At 46.8% G+C, this 12,739-nt stretch overlaps 1 protein-coding gene across 1 annotated transcript in view; it reads right to left on the bottom strand.

The window, feature by feature from the left end:
• Nucleotides 1–12,739, bottom strand: part of ENOSF1 (enolase superfamily member 1) — a 46,919-nt gene that overhangs the window by 19,446 nt on the left and 14,734 nt on the right. The window contains exons 2-8 of the mRNA XM_011996357.1: nt 10,359–10,445; nt 9,994–10,020; nt 7,494–7,566; nt 7,358–7,396; nt 6,853–6,935; nt 4,911–4,945; nt 1,942–2,029 (exon numbers count right to left, since the gene is read on the bottom strand). Of these exons, the coding sequence (XP_011851747.1) occupies nt 1,942–2,029; nt 4,911–4,945; nt 6,853–6,935; nt 7,358–7,396; nt 7,494–7,566; nt 9,994–10,020; nt 10,359–10,445 (432 nt within the window). The remainder of the gene's footprint in view (nt 1–1,941; nt 2,030–4,910; nt 4,946–6,852; nt 6,936–7,357; nt 7,397–7,493; nt 7,567–9,993; nt 10,021–10,358; nt 10,446–12,739) is intronic.

Here is a 12,739-nt window from a genome sequence, read left to right as displayed (position 1 = left end):
GATTTCTTGAGCCCAGGAGTTCAAGACCAGCCTGGGCAACATAGCAAAACCCTGTCTCTACAAAAAATACAAAAATTAGCTGGGTGTGGTGGTTCTCACTTGTAGTCCCAGCTACTCAGGGGGCTGAGATGGGAGGATCCCCTGAGCCAGGGGAGGTCAAGGCTGCAGTGAGCTGTGATCATGCCACTGTACTCTAGCCTAGGTGACTGAGACCCTATCTCAAAAAATAATAACCCCATGAGGCAGTTCATATTAACCCATTTTACAAATAAGAAAACTGTCATGCAGAGAAATTAAATAACTTGCTTAAGAACAATAAGTCAAGTGAATGGTGAGTTCAAGTCCAGTCCTCTCCCTCCTAGGCCCTGGCTCTCTGTGTACCACTATCCTTCTTGGAAGCCAGGTGCTGGCTGTGCCCAGCTTAAGGGACAGCCCCTCATCCCTGATCTTATCATGCTTGGAGAAACGGATATCTCCATAGAATGTGCTAAGTGATAAGAGCTCCCTCCCAGGACACTATGAAAACCAGAGGACAGTATGCCTAGAATGAATTTTTTTTTTTTTTAAGATACTAGATCTCACTCTGTTGCCCATGCTGGAGTGCAGTGGTATTATTGTAGCTCACTGCAGCCTCCAGCTCCTGAGCTCAGTGATCCTCTTGCCTCATCGTTCAAAGTAGGAGGGATTACAGACATGCACCACCACACCCGGTTAATTTTTTTTCTTCTTTTAGAGATGGAGTCTCACTATGTAGACCAGGCTGGTCTCCAGTCCTCCACTGATCCACCTGGCCTCCAGTGATCCACCTGCTTTAGCCTCCCAAAGTGTCAGGATTATAGGCATGAGCCACTGTGTTTGGCCCAGAACCAACTTTTTTTTCTTGTATTTTTTGGTACAGATGGGGTTTTTCCATGTTGCCCGGCTGATCTCGTACTCCTGAGCTCCGGCAGTCCGCTCACCTAGGCATCTGAAAGTGCTAGGATTACAGGCATGAGCCACAGCATCTGGCCAGCCCAGAATCAATTTTTATCATAAGTTATTTGGATAAAGATGACCTCATTTAAAAAAACAGCATTAATTCATGTAGTGATCCTGGGTCAAGAACTCAAAATTTCTTTTTCTTTTTCTTTTTTTTTTTTTTGAGACGGAGTCTTGCTCTGTCGCCCAGGCTGGAGTGCAGGGCCGGATCTCAGCTCACTGCAAGCTCCCCTCCCGGGTTCACACCATTCTCCTGCCTCAGCCTCCCAAGTAGCTGGGACTACAGGCGCCCGCCACCTCACCCGGCTAGTGTTTTGTATTTTTTAGTAGAGACGGGGTTTCACTGTGTTAGCCAGGATGGTCTCGATCTCCTGACCTCGTGATCCGCCCATCTCGGCCTCCCAAAGTGCTGGGATTACAGGCTTGAGCCACCGCGCCCGGCCAAGAACTCAAAATTTCTATTTTAACTTATGCAAAAAAGCCTCTGAAGCCTCATAAAAACATCTTACTGTGACTTTCTTTTATGAAAATATTTTACACATAAGAACTGGTTTATAAAAATACAAATCAGAAATGACTGATCCTTACATTTATCTCAGTGAAGTTCCAACATTTCTTCAGTAATGGCCCTGACACCCTCCTACCTGAGGAGCTGGGAGGGGAGATTAAATGATTGACACACGAGAGCACCAATGGGAAAACTTTGCTCAGGTGCATCTGTGTTAGCAAGAAAGGATCCTTAACCCCAAACTTACTTAACTAGTTCTGCAGAATTAAAAAATGTAAAACTATTAGTCCCTTTGCTTTTTTTTTTTTTTTTGAGTTTGCCTACTGCAAGACTATAGAACTGTACTTCCTCTGACAATTACGTTTTTAAATTCCCAATGTTCTTAATCTTGAAACGAGTTGCATTTAGCCCTGGACAAAGGCCGCTGCTTTTCAGTGGTGTGAGAGGATATTTACCAAAGTCTTCTCTGGTCCAATCATGTCTCGGATGATTTGGCATCTTCGCACGTCATCCTGGAGATCAGCACCCACCTTTAGTTTAAACCTAGAAAATGTATTTGGTTTGCTAGTTTAGACCTGTACCTGGACTTGGCAAGGGCACCTGGAGTTTCTGCAGAAGTGACCGTCTTTCTGTCAATAGTTCACAGATCATGTTTTCTAGTAACCTCTTGCTCTTTCCTCATCTTCAGATAAGTCACTTGAAATAAATCTGTGAACTTTATCTCTTCATTCAGTATCAGGGCAATGACTCTCAATTATCTATTGACCTGGAGTTAAGAGGCTAGTCAGAGACGTCAGGTCTTTTTTTTTTTTTTTTTTTTTTTGAGACGGAGTCTCTCTCTGTTGCCCAGGCTGGAGTACAGTGGCACGATCTCCACTCACTGCAAGCTCCGCCTCCCGGGTTCACGCCATTCTCCTGCCTCAGCCCCCCGTGTAGCTGGGACTATAGGTGCCCGCCACCAAGCCCTGCTAATTTTTGTATTTTTAGTAGAGACAGGGTTTCCCCGTGTTAGCCAGGATGGTCTCGATCTCCTGACCTCATGATCTGCCCGTCTCGACCTCCCAAAGTGCTGGGATTACAGGCGTGAGCCACCGCGCCCAGCCGAAGTCAGGTCTTTAATACAATTAACTCAGTTTTTGCTGTGCCATGAAAAGGAATTAAGAACAAAAAAGCCACAGTGAGAACTGAAAAGGAGAGCGGGGCTGACAAGGGGTGCTGAGCTACCCTCTGATAGCCTGAATGGGAAGGGTCTGGTTTACAAAGGAGAACTCTGTCTTGAATTAACTCAGTGAGAGGAAGGCCATAGGGATAGTCTGTCCCCTGCAGTGCAGGGGCCTGAGGTTCCGGCAGGGAAAATGATGAGGTCATGTAACTAGGGAATAGCAAAATGCAGCTGGATCCTGCATGCAGAGGTCTCCTTTACACCACATCCAGACACTTATAGGGAGCTCCTTAATCTGTGTGGATGTCCAGCTATTCTCTCGAGACACGGGTCTCTACGTCCACACCCCATGACGCTGCTGTCAGAAGGGTGTGTTGCTGGCTTCAGTGTGGGCACTGGCAGGTGAAGGAGGGGACACCACCATGAGGAGGCCAGCATCTGCCCCCTTGAATGCCAGCCTATCCTCCTTGTGCACCTCCCTGGCTGAGGTCCTCCTGCTGCTCTGCAAAGAGCCTCAGCTTGCAGAGTGCCTGCCGCACACTCTCAGGCACCGGCTGTTCTCTTCTGTACCAGCTAGGGGCTTCAACTACATGATCCGTGATGCTCCAGAGAGGGTGGCTGGCCTTAGGCTCTGGGTGCCAGGCTTCCTGTGCTGAGAAGAGGCCCTTTAAATCTCCCCACAGCCTTCTCTGCTTTACCAGATACGTTGTTGCAGCCTCCCCGGGTATGTAGAGGGAGGGCAAGCAGCCAGCACTTACAGCAGCTGCTCTGAATCCTGCCCTGTGCTGGTCCTTCTGAGATATGGCAACTTTGAGGAGGACCCAAGCTCATATTATTTCTACTGATAGACAGAAAATGAAGTTCAGAGAGGCTGAGCAATTTACTCATGACCACACAGCAAGTACTTGCAGGGGGTGAGGGGAAAAGGCAAGATGTGATTTCAGTTCCATCAGATGCCACCGTCTCTTTCCATGGCTTCATGCTGCCTCCTTCAAGCTCTCACTCCTCAACCCTTTATTTAGCTGAGGCATTCACAAGAATTCAGTGCCTCTCCAACTTAAGTGTGCACAGGAATCACTCGGGGCTCTTGTTCCAGTGCAGATTCCCATGCAGCGGGTCTGGGGAGAGGCCCAGGCTGCATTTCTGACAAGCTCCCAGGTGATGCTGGAGCTCCTGCTCCACAGAATACACTGAGTAGCAGGAGGCTCAGGGACCAGGGTGGCTGCAAGTCAGATAGGAAGCCTGGTGACATGTCACAGGCAAAAAGTGCCACCATGAGCTGCGCTGAGGGACGCACAGTGACTGGGTCAAGAGAGATGATGGTCCCTCTGCATCCTGCCCTGTGTCAGGACGCAGGGTCATCAACCATCGAGGCTCATCCACAGAAGGTCTTAGGATGGCCAGAGGTCTTTACCTGCACAGGCAAGAGTCAGAAGGGAGAAGTGCAGATGAGCAGTGTGGAAAGGAGGTGGCCTAGAGGGAGAGGAGGGTTGTCACTCAAGTGGAAGAGGAACAGCCTGGCTCTTGGGAACTGGGACCTCTGGCTGGAAATTACATGGAAGCAAAGGGTTCCTGACATTAAAGACCCACCTGGCTGGGTGCGGTGGCTCACGCCTGTAATCCCAGCACTTTGGGAGGCTGAGGCAGGCGGATCACCTGAGGTCAGGGGTTCAGGACCAGCCTCATCAACATGGCAAAAGCCTGTCTCTATTACAAATACAAAATTTAGCCACGTGTGGTGGCGGGTGCCTGTAATCCCAGCTACTCAGGAGGCTGAGGCAGAAGAATAGCTTGAACCTGGGAGGTGGAGGTTGCAGTGAGCAGAGACTGCGCCACTCACTCCAGCCTGGGTGAAGAGAGTGAAACTTCGTCTCAAAAGAGAAGAAAAGACCCGCCTAATACTTAGAGCCCTCAAAGAATGGAAAATGCCTAACCAAGTTAAGCTCGCTGCCTCTGGAGGTGTTCATGCAGAAGCTGAATCAACGCCATTTACTGATGGAAAAGACTGGATTTCTATTCTGGGTTAGTGCCTGAAATCAACAATCTCCCAAGCCTCTTTCCACTCTGATGTCCTAGAATTCTAATGAGGACACACATCCTGCCTTTAGAGAAAGAGCCTGGCCTAAGGGGAAACTTCTCTTATGCATCCCCATGAGCCAGAGTGATCCTAGCCCGTGCGTGCCTTTTACTCCTTGGCTCCCCTCCACTGCCTGAGTCTCTCCTGCCGCCAACTGGGCAAGTCAGGTCCATCATCACACTCACCTGGTCCAGCCGTCCTTCAGCGCCTGGGCACAGAGCTGTGGGAAAGGAGCACAGGGTCATACACTGGAGAGAGCCCCTTGGTCTGACCAGGACATCAGTCATTGCTGATCCATTTCACAAGCATTACGGTTATAGCACAGACCAGAGTAACACTCATGTGTTGTTGAAATTAACAGCAGAAACAGCTTGGCTGACAGAGATCACTTTTTACTTGTAGGGTGACTTTCTCTCCTCATCTCTGTGGGAACCATGTTTTTAATGGTCACAACCTTCCTGGAAGGAGAATATAGCATTGATCTTTCTCTTTTTAAAGCTAGAATATTCTGTGGCATCCACAGAACGATGTAAGAGTAACGTGCAGAAGCCAGCCCCTCCCTCCTCACTCTTTAAAAGTGGGCACAGCGTAAGGAGAAACAGTAATAAATCAACCATGTGCCAACTGCATGCCGTGTGCCAGCCAGGAGGCCTTGAGCATGACACAACTTACAGCATGTATCTGAATCCTCAAAACCACCCATGAAATAGGCATTATTTCTCCATCTTACAGTGGGTCTGCCGCTGGTGCTGCCTGGGAATCATACCCTAGGCTGTCACCTTCCAGAGCCCAGGGTGATTCACTAAGTCACAGAGTCCCAGGGTCCAAACTTTGCATTTGCTTGTGTACTTTCAGAACGAGAAAAAATAATTTTTTTTGTTGTTTTTTGAGATGGAGTCTTGCTCTGTCGCCCAGGTTGGAGTGCAGTGGTGTGATCTCGGCTCATTGTAACCACCGCCTCCCAGGTTCAAGTGATTCTCCTGCCTCAGCCTCCTGAGTAGCTGGGATTACAGATGCATGTTACCACGCCCAGCTAATTTTTTGTATTTTTAGTAGAGACAGGGTTTCGCCATGTTGGCCAGGCTGGTTTCGAACTTCTGACCTCAGGTGATCCACCCACCTTAGCCTCCCAAAATGCTGGTATTACAGGCATGGGCCACCGCCCTCAGCCAAAATGATTCAGAAAGGTGAACAAGAAAATATTAAATTTCTCCCAGAGAGGCTGGAATCTAAAGCCCATGTGACATGAGAAGGAATATATATTTGGTCTCTGCCCCCATTGCTGCTCCCCTATTTCCTAGCACACAGCCCCTAAAACCCTTGGCATCTCCTGAGTGACAGAAGTGTCTTTTGTATGTGAATGAGCCCTGCTGAGGTCCCCTATGTGGCTTCAGGATGGGGCTGGGGACAAGAAAGACCTGAAAGGCATGATTGTGGGTTGGAAACTTTAGCCTATTCCCAGATCTCTGGGGAGGGGAGGGGGCTAAAGGTTGAATTGATGGCCAATGGCCAAATACTGAATCACACTTAAATACTGAAGCCTCCATAAAACCCCCAAGGGACAGGGTTCAGAGAGCTTCCAGGTTGGTGAACACGTGGAGGTGGTGGGGGCGTGGCTCACCTGGAGGGGACATGGAAGCTCTGCACCCACTCCTCACACCTTGCCCTACGTGTCTCTTCAGTTTGGCTGTTCTTAAGTTGTATCCTTTATAATAAATGAGTAAACATAAGTAGTGTTTCCCTGAATTCCATGAGCCATTCCACCAAATGACTGAACTCAAAGCGGGGTTTGTGGGAACCTCTAATCGGAGGTAAAGCCAGTCAGAAGCACAGATGACAACGTGGACTTGTGGTTGGCATCTGCCATGGGCCAGTCCTCCAAGACTGAGCCCTTAACCTGCGGGGTCTGAGGCTAGCTCCAGGGAGATGGTGTCACAATTGAGTAAAATAGCAGGACACCCAGTTGGTGTCCACAAAGAAGCGGAAAACTGGTTGGCGTGAGAAGGAAAACCATACAGGTCTGGTGTCAGAAGTGAGGTATTGACAGTAGTGGTGTGAGCACACAAGGAAAAACAGGTTGGTTTCTCCCCATTCAGCCTGTTTACAAAGCCAGGTTAAAATGCCCACCTGCTTCAACGTGTCATCTGAGTACCCCAGCCAGGCGCACGAGGTGGTGTAAGCAGGGTAGCCTTGTGCCAGCATTTGCTTCTCTGTGAAAACACAGCACCGTCAACACTTTGCCCTTCAGAATTGGAAGTGCCTGTAGCTAAGCTGTTTCCCCTGGAGAGTCCAGCTGTTCTCCTGACCTGGCCTTTTACACACACCCAGCCACGAATTACTAGGATGTGAAACCCAGGTGGTCACGATACCCTCACAGACTGCCCTGCTCCCCAAGGGCCCTCCCTACAGTGTAATCCTAAAGCCAAACTTCCTTTCAGCAGTGGCTCAAGCAAACTCTGCAGTCAGAGGGCATACTCAGGAGGCTTCACCATGCAGACCTGAATGTTGATTTGAGGGCCTAGTTACTCAGCATGGGGCATTTGGGAGGACAGTGTGTCCCCCAAAAGGACAGGGGCACTCAAAAGTGGACAATGTTAGCAAAAACAATGAAGAAAAATTTCTTACAACCCACCTCTTTCTTTTTTACCAACTTGACCTTTCTGCAGTATTTCTGGAAGAAATAAAAAGCATCACTCACTATTTTAGGCAACAAAGCATGCCACTACTGTACGTGCACATTGTGTACTCGAGAAAGCTTCCAAACTCACCTAGGGCATCCTCCTCAGTCAGGACATCGGTGATGTACCTGAAATCTATGCAGGACACCAGCATCCTGGGATCCTGGCAACGTGATAGGAGGGGAAGAGGCCTGAATCAATTCTAAGGTGGGTTATATTTTGTTTTAAAAAATTATTTATTATTCTTCTTTTAGAGACAAGGTCTCACTCTGTTGCCCAGGCTGGAGTGCAGTGATGCCATCATAGCTCACTGCAGCCTCAGTCTCCTGGGCTTATGTGATCCTCCTGCCTCAGCCTCCTGGGACTGAGGAGCTGGCACTCCAGGTGTGTGCCACTATGCCTAGCTTTTTTATTTTTGTAGAGATGGGGTCTCACTATGTTGACCAGGTTGATCTTGAGCTCCTGGCTTCAATCCTCCCTCCTTGGCCTCCCAAAGTGCTGGAATGACAGGGGCGGGTTATGTTTCTAAGAAGTTGCTTATGGTGACACATGGGGCTCATTCTTTCCTGGTAGGGACCTTTAGGGCTTTGTTAAATTGTTCAACTCTGTCATTCCTAAGTGTAGAGTCCTTTAGTGGCTCCTCACTGCCCCGACAAAGCCCTCAGACACTGACGCTCTGGTCCCTTGCCACCCGCCCCTACCCTGTTCTTTCCAGCTAACGTGGCTTCCTGGAAGGAGGGCATGGCCCCAGGCAAACACTCAGCAGGAGCTCAGCGGGGAGATGAATGCCTGGCATCACTGTACGTCAGCTTCACACCACAGGGCTGTCCACGGTGAGCTACAAGGCTGGGGATTCGTGCTGAGACCTCTCCCCACCCTGACGGAACAGTCAGCTGGAAAACAGCCAGTAGTTCCATTCCCACCAACATCTTATAGTGACCAGTAACACTCTCCCATAACTGTCGAAAATCCTAAAAGCTCTTTCAAACCTGAGATTCTACTTCCAAGAGTTCTGGGCCAGGTGTGGTGGCTCACATCTGTAATCCCAGCACTTTGGGAGGCTGAGACGGGTGGATCACCTGAGGTCAGGAGTTTGAGCCCAGCCTGACCAATATGGTGAAACCCCATCTTTACTAAAAATACAATTAGCTGGGCATGGTGGCAGTACAAGCCTGTAATCCCAGCTACTCAGGAGGCTGAGGCAGGAGAATCGCTTGAACCCAGGAGGTGGAGGTTGCAGTGAGCTGAGATCACGCCACTCCACTCCAGCCTGGGTGACGAAAAGGAAACTCCGTCTCAAAACAATTGAACAAACAAACAAACAACAACAACAACAAAGAAAAGAAAAGAGTACTGGCATTGAAAGGGAACAGGATCCAAAAATGGAGAGTCCACAGGTGGGACCTCAGACACATTTCTGGTGGCCTGCAAATCATTCCCTTTTGGTGGCTACCTCCTCCAGCACTGTAAAAGGCCGGCCTTGAGTCTAGAAGGGGGCTCAAGAGCTCTGTGTCCTTCCCCTACGGATGGCCCCGAAGCTACTCTCCATGTCAGAGGCGATGTGACAGCTTCCTGTCTCCACTTTCCACCAGAGGAGGAGTAGTCTCCTGCCCAACACTCTTCAAGGCCATGGTGTTCTTTGTTTTTCCTTAATTTTTTGCCAACTAATAACAAGGGCCTTCATTTGTGGATCACGAGGTTTTTAACCACCACCCAGGTGTTGCACTGAGGCCACCGCAGCTCAGAGTGGGGAAGTCACATGCTCAAGGTCATGCAGCTGGTGAGCAGTGAAACCCGGACTCACAGCCAGCTCTGCACAGGTCTGAAGCTCATTCCCCTTTAATTTGCCCAGTTTTTTCCGCCTCAGCATCCAGTTGCTCACCCCTGCTATGAAAAGGTCAAGGAGAAAGAAAACAGTCAAGTGCATAGCTTTAGAACTCAGTGTTGAGCTCCTTCCCTGCTGGAACTGTACAGTAGAGGCTACAATGGCCTCATCTTACTCTTGGTGTCAAAGTGACTGGATAGTATTTTTTCTTTTTTCTTTTTTTGAGACAGGGTCTTGCTCTGTCACCTGAGTGCTGTGGTGCAATTATAGCTCACTGCAGCCTGAAACTCATGGGCTCAAGCCATCCTTCAGCCTTCCAAAGTGCTGGGATTACAGGCTTGAGCCACCACGCCTGGCCTGGATAATATCTTCATAATATCATCACATCTTGCTTTTCAGAGTTTAAGAGTTGCTTTTCTCATTGATCTTTAATTTTGTGAGGTTCCTAGAGAAGTTAGGATGATCCTCTTGTCATAGTCAGGCAACGGAGGCTCAGAGAACTGGCATCGCATGTTACAGATGCACGGTGGGGGAGGCAAGACCCCCTCACTGCTTCGCCTCGTGCCACACTGCCTGCATGAGCACAGCTATCCATTACATCAGATATCAGAAAAGGAATGTCATGTTTTATTGGCTTTTTGCTTTATCATCACCATAGTGATCAACAGATAGTCCTGAATATATTTACTGATCATCAAAAGGCATGTCATTCATGAAGTCCATTTCATTTACAGAAACAATTGTAACATTAACGATCCTACTCACCATGTCCACAAGTAACTTCCAGACAGGCTTGAAGTAAAAAAGAAAGGATTTGTAAGACATATGTGTAAAGTCCCCATTTTTTTCCTGACAGTAAATGCATTGGCAGTAAATGCTGGCTCTCAGCCACCGGGTCCCTACACCCACCTCTACTGCTGCCTGCGCCTTCCGCCATCCCATCCCCTCTTTCTCCTCCTCCTGCAGTTCCCTACCTACTGCCAAAACCTCTCAGGGGAGAAAAAAACACCAAAGCAATTCTCTGTATTTCCTTTTGGGGGCTGCAGTGTGTCTGTCTCTCCTCTGTGCGTAGGGAAAGTCAGTGTGGTGCAGTTCCCAGGGGCCTCCTAAGCGTTTGTGAGAGGAGTTACCTTTCCCTCCTGCTTGGCCCACAAGTCCCACACCGCATTTAGGACAGCTGCTGTCGCCAGGTGCACCACACCCTTCTCTGGACCAATCTGGTTAGGAAGCAAAGTACAACAGCACTTTAGAAATGAAAAATAGGGCTGGGTGTGATGGCTCACGCCTCTAATCCCAGGACTTTGGGACCAAGACCAGCCTGGCCAACCTGGTGAAACCCTGTCTCTACTGAAAATAGAAAAATGAGCCAGGTGTGGTGGTGTGTGCCTGTAGTCCCTACTCCAGAGGCTGAGGCGAGAGGATCACTCGAACCCAGAAGGTGGAGATTGCAGTGAGCCGAGATGGCACCACTGCACTCCAGCCTGGGCAACAGAGCAAAAGTCTGTCTCAAAAAAAAAAAAAAGAGAAAGATATTTAGGTCTTCCATCCAGGGACACATCTCAAGAATTAAAAGGCAGCAATGTAACCCACCAACCCACCTAAAGGTTAAGTTTAAAAAAAACAAACAGTTGCTAACCCATTGAAGAGTTTCAAGAATAGTAGGAAAAACACCTGTGTTTTCCTCTCTTCTCTCTCTCTCTATATATATATACACATACATATATATGTATATGTATGTGTATATATGTATATGTATGTATATACATATGAACACACACACACGTACTTCTTTTTTTCTGAACCATTTGAATAAAGTTGCAAATATCATGCTCTTTTTACCCTAAATACATCAGTGTATAGTTCCTGAAAACAAGGATATTTTCTTACATAACCATAGTACAATGATCACACTCAGGGAATACAACATTGATAGAATACTGTTATCTAAAGGCCAGTCCATAATCAAATGTCAATCAAATGGTTTTTTCCTATAATGTATTTTATTTGACCCTAATCCGTATCCCATCTGGGATCACATATTGCATTTAGTCGCCATGCCTCTTTAGTCTCTTTTTACCTGGAGTAATTTTTCTTCTTCTTCTTTAAATGTTATTAGCATTTTAAAAGAGTACAGGCCAGTTGATTTGTACAGCATCCCTCAATTTGGGCTGATCATCAGTTCCTTCATGATTAGATTCAGGTAATAAATTTTTTTGGCATAAATACTACATAAGTGATTATGTCATTTGTTTTATTATTAGAGTTGTTAACTTTTACCACTTGGGTAACTTAGTGTCCATTTGGTTTCTCCACTGTGAAGTCACCATTTCATTTTCCAAGTAAGGAGGTTATTACTGTCCCAAAATTTGGGCATCCCTTCATGACTCTTGCCTCAATTAATTGTAGCTATGACAGTTATGCTGATTTTCTGATGATATCATTCCTTTTATATTTATTAGATTTTAATCAGCTGTAATGGTGGGCTTGACCTTGTTGTTTATTATCTCCTTAAAAAATTTTATTATTTTTATTTTTAAAAAGTACAGATGGGGATCTCACTATGCTGCCCAGGCTGGTCTTGAACTCCCGGCCTTAAGTGATCCTCCTGCTTCAGCCCCAAGGTGCTGGGATTACAGGCGTGAGCTACTGTGCCCAGCCGATTGTTCATTATCTGAATGGACTCATGGATTTTATTCAATGAGTCATAAGCCATTACTATCATATTTATTTGGATGCTCAAATTGTCCCAGATTCAGCCAGTGGGAACTTCTACAAGGTGACATCTTTCAAGGTAAGTTTAATATTCTGTGTATAAAGTAAAATATGAAATCCCAGGCACTATTGAAAGTACATTCTCTTGTGCCCTTCTCTGTGCATGGATGGGAGACTGAACTGAGTTAGGAAAAGACAAAATCTGATATCTTGGGACAAAGACAAAGGTCAGGGTATTGAATTCACCTTACTGTGTTAGAATCCTTTCTCCAGAGCCTAACTTTCTCGTGCCTTGAATTTATAGTTCAAATACCAAGCTATGCACATAAAAGGCACGATGGTCTTCCATCTTTTTAAATTTGCTCTTCTCTTACTGTTTTCTCTTTAATGACCTTCTCTTCTATCTCTAATACTACTCACATTATTTCTCCATAAAAAGATTGCCCATTCAGTAGTTTATCCTCTAAACCATTTCTCAATTCAGGGAGGATGAGATGAGGTCCTTAGAGAAGAGATAGCTCTCAAGACCCAATCCTTAGAGAAGAGATAGCTCTCAAGACCCAACCCTTAGAGAAGAGATAGCTCTCAAGACCCAAATCTCAGGACCTCATCTCCTTAGTAGAACATTTTATTCAGCTAAATTTGGGCTTGAGTCATTTAGATCATCAGTCTTACAGAAATGACTTGTTTACCTCAAAATACTGATGATCTAAATGACTCAAGCCCAAATTTAGCTGAATAAAGTTTATACTTTATTTATACTTTAAATTTATACTTTATTTTATACTTTATATATACA

Source organism: Mandrillus leucophaeus, unplaced genomic scaffold (assembly GCF_000951045.1).
Source record: "Mandrillus leucophaeus isolate KB7577 unplaced genomic scaffold, Mleu.le_1.0 Scaffold51, whole genome shotgun sequence".
NCBI classification, from domain to species: domain Eukaryota; kingdom Metazoa; phylum Chordata; class Mammalia; order Primates; family Cercopithecidae; genus Mandrillus; species Mandrillus leucophaeus.
Note: the sequence above shows the minus strand (reverse complement) of the source record. Positions and strands in the feature narration are given on the sequence as shown.